The 9,412-nt window shown below is 44.7% G+C and overlaps 2 protein-coding genes across 3 annotated transcripts in view; one reads left to right on the top strand and one right to left on the bottom strand.

Moving 5' to 3' along the window:
- The window catches only part of LOC106806124 (dual oxidase maturation factor 1-like), a 6,944-nt gene extending 5,799 nt beyond the window's left edge, over window positions 1-1,145 (bottom strand). The window contains exons 1-2 of one of the 2 annotated variants that reach the window (XM_014807977.1): window positions 1,045-1,145; window positions 471-672 (exon numbers count right to left, since the gene is read on the bottom strand). In XM_014807977.1, coding sequence (XP_014663463.1) covers window positions 471-638 — 168 coding nt within the window. In that variant the 5' untranslated portion in view covers window positions 639-672; window positions 1,045-1,145. Of the gene's footprint in view, window positions 1-470; window positions 680-1,044 lie in introns of both variants that reach the window. The other variant, XM_014807978.1, reaches the window with a different exon arrangement.
- A 341-nt stretch (window positions 1,146-1,486) lies between these two features.
- Window positions 1,487-9,412, top strand: part of LOC106806121 (dual oxidase 2-like) — a gene marked incomplete in the record, with an annotated part of 20,710 nt that continues 12,784 nt past the window's right edge. The window contains 11 exon segments of the mRNA XM_014807975.1: window positions 1,487-2,128; window positions 2,400-2,507; window positions 2,965-3,126; window positions 6,052-6,239; window positions 6,565-6,778; window positions 7,086-7,328; window positions 7,575-7,671; window positions 7,860-7,962; window positions 8,222-8,318; window positions 8,652-8,881; window positions 9,168-9,283. Of these exon segments, the coding sequence (XP_014663461.1) occupies window positions 1,831-2,128; window positions 2,400-2,507; window positions 2,965-3,126; window positions 6,052-6,239; window positions 6,565-6,778; window positions 7,086-7,328; window positions 7,575-7,671; window positions 7,860-7,962; window positions 8,222-8,318; window positions 8,652-8,881; window positions 9,168-9,283 (1,856 nt within the window).

Below are 9,412 nucleotides of genomic sequence, written 5' to 3' on the forward strand. Positions count from 1 at the left end.
CTACTCTCTCTACTCTCTACTACTCTCTCTCTCTCTCTCTCTCTCTCTCTCTCTCTCTCTCTCTCTCTCTCTCTCTCTCTCTCTCTCTCTCTCTCTCTCTCTTCTTTCTCTCTCTCTCTCTCTCTCTTTCTCTCTCTCTCTCTCTCTCTCTATCTATCTATCTATCTATCTATCTATGTAACTATCTATCTATCTATCTATATATCTATCTATCTATCTATCTATCTATTTCGCTTTCTCCCTCTCTTTCTTGCGCTCTCTCTCCTACATACACATACACATTCTGTCTCTCGCGGGCTCCTTCCCTCCCTCTCTCCTATTCCCGCGCTCTCTCATCCTCGGTCCCCCGTCTCACTCCCTGTACATGCAAAATTTGCTCCTTTTGTGACTAAATTCCATATGTTTATTTCAAGTTTATACGTCCACGCACGCAGACATGCACAATTTTATGACAATGCTTATGGACTCACCTCTTTCCCGCGCACACCCGGCAATACAATGACGAAGGAGAAAGCCACGATCGCCGTCGCGAATATGAAGCCAGCGATGAGAACGTCGGCTGTGACGGGGTTCAGGTTCTCTCCGTACATCGTCGGATAACCGAAGTTACGGTACGCCTGGTAGATCTTGCCAGCCATGGCTGCTGGTGACGTCTCCACAAACTCTAAATAACTAATAACTAAAATTATAGTAGTAAACGCCATATTGATGATGGATGATGACGATGATGATGATGGTGGTGGTGATGCTAATAATAATAATAATAATAGTAATAATAATAATTATTATAATAATAAATAATAATTTATTATTACATGTACACACACGCACACACGCGTACGCGCACACTCACACACACGCGCGTACACACACACTCACACACGCGCGCGTACACGCACACTCACACACACACGCACACACACACACACACACACACACACACACACACACACACACACACACACACACACACACACATTCGCACGCGCGCGCACACATGCACTGCGTGATAGAAAAATTTAAAATCGTTACTTAAACACTCACATTCACGCGGAACGCTTTAATCGAATGTTCACCAGCCGTCTGCTTGTGAGACTCGGTGTCAGAGCGACGTGTTCTTCTGTAAGACAACTCTCATCGCTCGGTATAGGCGTCTCCTACAGTCGGCGAGAAACAGCGGATGCGACACAGCTTGGCACACAGGACAACGCTAACCGCCATCTTGCCTTCACACCTATATCCGGGAAGCGGGCAGAGGAAGAACAGTACGGGGAATTTGAGACGAGGGGAAATCGATCCTGGTGTAAAGCGATCACGCGTCTTTCGCGAGGACATCAGCGTGGCGGGTGATACACACGCGGGGAGGAGGGCACCGAGAGCGCCGCGTTCGCCGAAAAACGGAAGACGGGCACTTTCACGGAAATCGGTGCATAGACCTTGTACAACGCATCGGGGAGGATAGGAGTTCGTTCGCATGCAGCGTGCTGTGGGGGCTGAGACAACTATGCCATGCGTGATTTCACATCCGGCGTTCACGCACGCACATACAGGCACACACGCACACTAGCGCGCACATACAGGAGGACGCGTGCCAAGCGGTGGAAGAGGCAAGTTTCCATATTATACTGGCGTGTGTAGCGGCGGCAACGGTTGGTGACCGCCGCTTTAAAAGACATTCGTTGTCATCTGAGGAGCGTTTGAGTAACCATCGCACCAGCGAACCCAGCGCATCTATCCCTCTCCTCGTATTAGCGCGACTGCTTCCCCCGTCGCCGGAATAAGTCCCGTGTCAGGCGGCCGTGAGCGCCAAGCGCGTCTTTTTGTTTAAAAATGACGACACGCGCCGAGATTCGCCTCGCGTTCTGCGTTGTTCTGGCGATTCTCGTGACGGCGAGCGGACAAGCTGTTACCGGCATCGCGACAACACCTTCTGCTACGACAACAGCTACGCCAACAGCTACGACAATAGCTGCGACAACAGCTACGACACCATCTGCCAACAGCACGACGCTATCACCGAGCGACCCGAGAGCCCAGACCGGCATTGGAGCTTGTACGCCGTCGCAGGATGCGTACTTCACGGATGAAAATGGACGCTACCGGCAAGACGGGTTTCGCCCCGGTGGATGTAAGTCTATTCTAACCTCGTGATCAGTGTTTTGTCGGCTCTGTATTTACCGAAATATTACTGATTTGATTCTCGAAGCACGTTCTTTTATGATATAATGATTGATTATTATTGTAATTAATTGTAATAGGATACAATGTTAAGTTACAATAATAAAGTGCAAACGTTTTCGAAACTTTTGGTCGGAAGCTGACGCGCGTAGTAAGAAAATGTGGAGACAATCCGTTGTTACATCAAGGATCCCCGTGTTCACTTGTTTACATCTCTGTAGGTTGGCAATTACCGTTATCGGAAAACATCTCGCGACTGAGAGAGGTTGAGTACGAAGGATATGATGGCTGGTATAACAACGTGGCTCACCCGGAGCTTGGCGGAGCCGGTGAGAAACAGTTCATGCAAGCTTACAAATGTTCGCAGGTTCTCCCGTATAGCGAAACGTATTATATCGGAAATGTTTTGATTTTCAATAAATAATTATTATAATATATATATATATATTTGTTTGCCCCCCCCCGGCGTGTGTGTGTGTGTGTGTGTGTGTGTGTGTGTGTGTGTGTGTGTGTGTGTGTGTGTGTGTGTGTGTGTGTGTGTGTGTGTGTGTGTGTGTGTGTGTGTGTGTGTGTGTAGTGTGTAGTGCTGACTATGTGACTTGATGTGCTGTGTGCTGTGATGTGTGTGTGTGTGTGTGTGTTGTAGTGTGCTGTGTGTGTGTGTGTGTGTGTGTGTAAGTAAGTGGTGCCGTGCGTGGCGCGGTGTTGTATTACTAAATATAACTAATACGACCTTTAATTGTCTCATGTCTATGCACCAGAAACGTGTTAATCTTGCTGCTGCAGACTCAGCACTGATACGCATACTACCGCCAGCCTACTCTGACGGGTCATATCACCCGTCGGGACAAGACAGACCGAATCCGTTCAAAATCAGTGAGGCCGTGTTTAGAGGCGAGACAGGATTCCAATCATCGAACAGCAAGACAGCGCTCTTGGTTTTCTTCGGTTAGTATAGCGGTGCTCTAGCCACATACTGTGTCGTATTTGTCAAATATTATTGATTAACAATATTAATTACCAATATACAGTTGAACCATAACAATTTTACGTTACTATAATTATACTCAAACAGGATAAGTGGTGAGTGAATAAGGTATGGTAAGGTGGGAATAAGCTATGTGGAAGCATTTGTGTTGTGCAGCATCCTAGTAATGAAAATTACTGTAGCGGCTTCTGATAGATTATAATGTATTATGATAATTATATATATATATATATATAATTATTTATTAACTATAGTTATGTTCGTGTTAATATAGATATTTATTTATTTTATTAAACTATACATAGTAGTTTATAGCCAGTATGCATGATAAGCCGCAAGTATAGGGACGGATACATTTATCAAAATATACAAGCGTATTGCAAACTCTTTACCTGAGAGGTGATAGTTATAGTTAACTGATACAACACAAATAATACATCTCTTGCAAAACAGCCAAACAACACGCCAGAAAACACCGATGCAACGCTGATGGGTTATTTGATAACACCGGTGTATGACAATGCTACAATCCTGGTGCATGATAGATATAGCCATCACAGAACACTGATACAAGCAAGATCAGCTACAACCGTCATACCAGACAGTGGCGTAGCCAGCAATTTGAAACAGGGGGCCAAAGGGCGAGGAGCGAGGCGACCGAGGGGGTAGGGGTAGTGCGGGAGGGGGTAATCCCCTCTCCACGGTAGGGAGATTTTGCAAAAATTACGTAGCGTGAAAATGGCATCTTTCTGCACACTAAACTTCAGTATTAGGGGTAAACTTATGATGAGATAGTGGCATAATCCTAATCCCTTATAACCCCCCTCCCTCGCTTTTTATTTTGTTTCCACTCCGATCCGATTCAACGGGCGACGAATGGCCCTGGCCTGTGGCGCCGCGAACAGGCTCGTGAGGTTTACCCACGTCCAGTTCGTGGACCCTGTAGCCAAGTGTTTTCAGGAGGGAAGAAAAGAGTTAGCGACCAAAGACAGTGATGAAGCTATGTTGTCAACGGGAGGAGGGTTGTTTCCCTCACACAGAGTCAGGTAATGATTTTGGAAATATGCTGCATCAAGATGGCCATTTTTTGTGCAATTTCATTATTTCATTATTAGGTGTAGGTAATAGTGGTATAGACAAAATCCAATTCAGGGCCCTTCCTCTTAATTTTGTGTAGCTCTCCGATCAAGAGGGGGTTCATGGCCTCCTTGTGCCCCCACCTATAGCTAGCGACCTTATGTCCCTCATTCAAGCACTAGACGAATGTTGGAAATTAGTCTTGATTTGTGTTGTTAGCAGTAGCCATGGCAATGTTTGCATTTATCCGTCAATAAAGCTGTCAAGTTCCTAGGATATAAAAGTAAAAGTTAAATTAATTGTTTTGAAAAAGTTAGAGGCATATTAAATGAAATCGAAAGTAAAGATCTAGCGGAAAAACAGGTAGATGTGTCTGGAAACTGCACTGAGAATAAACAGATGGCAATTATTTAAAATTACGAAAGATTACATCGCTTTAGAATAAAATTAGCGTAATATTCACCATTAATTTTGTTCGTTATAAAAAATGTTTTTGGCTATTCCTCTGATGAAGAACTAAAACTCATTATTGAAATTATGATTCAAATAAAAACAAGGTGGCTGCCAAATAGCCACTCTATTAAAAATAAAAACGAAAATTTACGACATGAAAAAGAATTGTGTCTTTGGGCCTCCTCTGATAGAGCAACAGTTCTCTAAAAATAGTGTTGAATCGGATTTGAAATTAAAAACCGAGCGTGGGAAATGCCAAATGGCTGCAGTCTATAAGTTCGAATAGGCAGTATATCAGTTTTTCAATCAAAAGGCATTTCCCATTTCTTTTCTTACTAGTCAATAAGGAGTTACAGAACCATAAAGTTCCATCAAAAGCCAACCTTGCAACAACAACAATCTGACGACAAGAAAGAATATCTCCTTGTCTTTATTAGTCATGTTATTTTGTCTGCCTGCAAGAAATCATCAAATTCCAAGTCAAAGTCTTCATCCGTCCGAATTTTCGCACAGAACATTTTGAGGATTATGTTCGACATTAATGTCATCTGACACTAACTCACGTTCAACGAAAAGGAGAATGAGAGCAGAGAATCAAGGCTGGGTCGAACTGTAGAACGAAGTTTACACTTGACAATGCTCATTTTAGAGAATGTTCGTTCAGCAGATGCAGAAGTAACAGGAATTGTGGCCAGTCCTGTGAAGACGCGTGAGAGGCAAGGGAAATTTTCATTTTTTATTTTGCTTGCCAATCAACAGGGGGGGCCATGGCCCCCTTGTGCCCCCCTTAGCTACGCCAGTGATACCAGATACAACACACGCCGGTCACCACGCCAGCTGGCATGCGGAAATATCTATCACTTTCATAGGGAATTCAATTTCGAAATCAATATGGCACTCACTAAAATAAATGCGGTTCTATATAGCATTGCTGCTCTGTTTATTCGATTTCGCTTCTCGTAAAGAACCTGAAATAAGCTTCGTTAATAAGTCTGCAACGGAAAACTCGAACAAACCAACAATTATAAATTATATAAGTAATAGAAATACGAATAAGCACAGGCATTACGTGGACTACGTGATTATAACAAATCATTCGTGTTCGTTTGAAATAGAGAAACTCCATTCAATATATTCAGACCCAGGGTGTGTCACGGGCTATATCTGAGCCGGGCACGTTTTTTCTCGATAACAATAGAGCATGTCACAAAACATATTAGTAGCTGTTGCCGTGTGGGCATCCGCAAAAGGGCATTCTACATACCGGAAAAAAAACTCGCTTGAAATGGTGCATATTTCCAAATTCAATCATGCAATGTTGCATGTTGAAACTGATCAAAATTGTTTCTTTTTAGGCCAGCAGGTGGTGGAAGAGATTCTAGATGCACAGGCGCCGGGGTGTCCGCCCGAATACTTCAACATTCCCGTTCCCGTAGACCACCCACACCTAAATCCCAACAATTTCTCCAGCTTCGAGATGCCTCTGCTGCGATCACGCTACGACATGAGAACAGGCTTCTCTCCTAACAACCCACGGCAACAGGTGCGTGACCTCCAACCCGCCGCCAGGAGGCGCGCTTGTTTAGATGGAAATCCTGTTTCTCAATTTAGCACTAATTTGATACTGCACCAGCCATGTACACGATTCCATTAAAGATGAAGATGCTCTAATTTTTTAAGTTAAATTATGTGTCTATGTAATGATTAACATTGTAACTAAGTAACTAACTTTGTAAAAATTACAAAGGCCAAAAATTTGAAAGCCATGAACTCTTTATATGGTTCACGTATTTATACCGTTCGATTTACTGATACCCACGCGAACGGTTTCGCAATACTAACCCGAAAACGCCATTAAAAACTTGCAGCTGAATGAAATCACCCCGTACATGGATGGTGGCCTAACCTACGGCGTGACGAAGGCGTGGGCAGACTCGTTGAGGGAGTTTGAAGGAGGCCGACTAGCGCGCGACACGAGTGAAAGCATCAACGTACCCGTAAGAAACACGATTCGTCTTCCAATGGCGAATCCACCGCCTCCCAGAGACCACCCGCAGCTGAAGAATGTCAACCGCTTCTGGAGTGCGTACGATACTTTTGATGGGGGAGGGAACACGGAAATCCATACTCAGTTTCCAGGCAAAAAATATGCTATTTTCCAGTTCCCGGTTAATTACAATCGCACGGCTTCCTCGCCTCCCGGTTGATGTACATTCCCGAATACCGCCGCTGCCTCGTCAGAACGTTGCGAGTCTCTCATGTACGTTACGACGTTCACGCGGTAATATAGTAATCTAGTAATATAGAATCGAATTCGGCGCAAGCAGCAACAGAGCGTGAGAAGCATAAGCTGGTGGAAGATGCAGTAAAACGACGTTTCCTCTTTCAGGGCTGGGAAACCCTCGTGGAGACGAGAATCCGTTCCTGCTGACATTCGGCGTGCTCTGGTTTCGCTGGCACAACTACCTGGCGCATCAGTTCCAGGCGCGACACGTCGACGAGCCGGAGTGGACGGACGAGCGCATTTTCAACGAGGCGAGGAAGTGGGTGATCGCCACTCACCAGCACGTTGTCATGTACGAGTGGCTGCCGTCATGGCTGGGACCCGAGAACAGCCTCGATCCTTACACAGGTAAGCTCGACATTGTAGCGTGAGCCTTACGCGGACTAGCGTGTAGTTAGCCCGAGATAGCGGGCACACACTGCAAAAATTTAGCGCGCGTCTAGCCCGGACTAGTTTGATGTAAGATCAAATTTGCAGTCTGTACGGGGTATTACAGCGTTAATACGCAACGTAAATATACAGCCATTTTACATTAAAAAACAATGTACATCACAGTATTATCAATTTAATTCCGATCATCAATTATGCGAACAGGTTACCACGCGGAGCTTGATCCGGGCATCAGCGCCGTATTTCAATCGGCAGCTATGAGGTTTGGTCACACTCTCGTCCCACCCGGAGTCTACCGCAGGTACAAACTGCTAATGTATAGATTACTTATATTAGCTACCTGTTAACTTAATTCCCAAGAAAAAATAGGCCTATTGAGTAAGAACGTTAGTAGACCTAATAGTAAGGACGTATTTCATGCACGAATTATGCCTACGAGTACGGCGTTAAACCATAGAATCACTCTAAACAAATGGTTGCGTGTCGCAGGAATTCCAACTGTGAGTTTCGTGTAACGACTATGAAAACTGGAACACAGGATGCATCAGGTCACAAGGGATTACGAACTTGCAATACCTTTTGGAATCCTCAGGTAATCGTAGCAAACGAATATAAAATCTATGCGATACGGCCCCGGTACTCTTCTTATTGAATGCTTATTAGAATTTGCATATCTAATTACGCACGTGGATAAATGTCAGAGTTTCTGTGATAAGATCGATGACCAATCACCGATCATAGAACCTAATCCTGGCCAGTGCAGCACAATACCATTGAGTATTCAGCATTCTAACACGCCCATGGAAAAGATAACGCGGATTACAGCAACAATTTTCCACCCACGTTCTTAGGAGAGCATTAGGGAGAATGACATTGATGAACTCTTGTTGGGGATGGCCTCGCAAGTGACGGAGCGAGAAGACAACATAATAACACCGGATCTGCGAGGCAAGTGAAGCGACTGCGAGTTAAACCTAGTCGATAGCAGAAGTTTTACTTTATTGTGTTAAATAATTGATTATTAACCTATTATTTACATCTAGTCGTTAACAATGTAAACAAGTATAGATAACTTTGTTTAACTAATCCGAACATGCCCAACTATTACCCGAAGTACATGATACCCAATGGTTATTTCTCTCGATTTGTGTTTAGAGGTCAGGCATATAATCGGAGACTTTTTGCGTGAGGTTCGTGCTTAGAGGGCTAGGATTTAACCGGACATATTTCCCTAGGGTCTGTGTTTTGAGGGATGGAATTTAACATGAGATATTTTCCTAGGATTCGTGTTTGGCGGCCTTGAATTTAACCGGAGAGATTTAATGGCCGTCAACATTCAGAGAGGAAGAGACCACGGATTGACGGACTATATGTCTGCTCGCCGGCATTTTAACCTGCCAGCGTGGGACAACTTTGAGGACTATTTTAATGCCACCTACCTAGACGACAATGGAGTTGAGGTTCCGCGATTTCCCCTCTTCCACGCCGGACCGCAGCGGAATTTGAGCGAGGTGGGCTGATGCAACGTGCACTGTCAATCCCTTCACGTGGCATCTATATTAGTTCAGTTGTAGTTAACAGTAAAGGTTCACATACGAGCACTGAACCGCTGTTGCCGTTCTGTTGGTTTGATGTAGTTCCCGATGGTTTTGCGTCGTAGTGCGGTGGCATGTCGCACCTGAAAAATTCTAAATGCCATGTTTGTCATTCTGGGGCTGAAAATTGTCTACGAGAACGAAGGCTAAAATTTACTAGACGTGTGCGAAAAATTGTTTATTGGCGTGTACATGGTTGCAGGCACTGGAGCTTAGGCAGAGAGTCGAGGACGTGTTTGATGGACGCACTGACCAAATGGACATCTGGCCTGGAGGAATGTTGGAGACGAGAGAGACTGGACCGGGAGAGCTGTTCACGTATGTTGTGTGTGTGTGTGTGTGTGTGTGTGTGTGTGTGTGTGTGTGTGTGTGTGTGTGTGTGTGTGTGTGTGTGTGTGTGTGTGTGTGTGTGTGTGTGTGTGTGTGTGTGTGTGTGTGTGTGTGTGT

This window comes from Priapulus caudatus, unplaced genomic scaffold (genome assembly GCF_000485595.1).
Source record: "Priapulus caudatus unplaced genomic scaffold, Priapulus_caudatus-5.0.1 Scaffold143, whole genome shotgun sequence".
NCBI classification, from domain to species: Eukaryota; Metazoa; Priapulida; class Priapulimorpha; order Priapulimorphida; family Priapulidae; genus Priapulus; species Priapulus caudatus.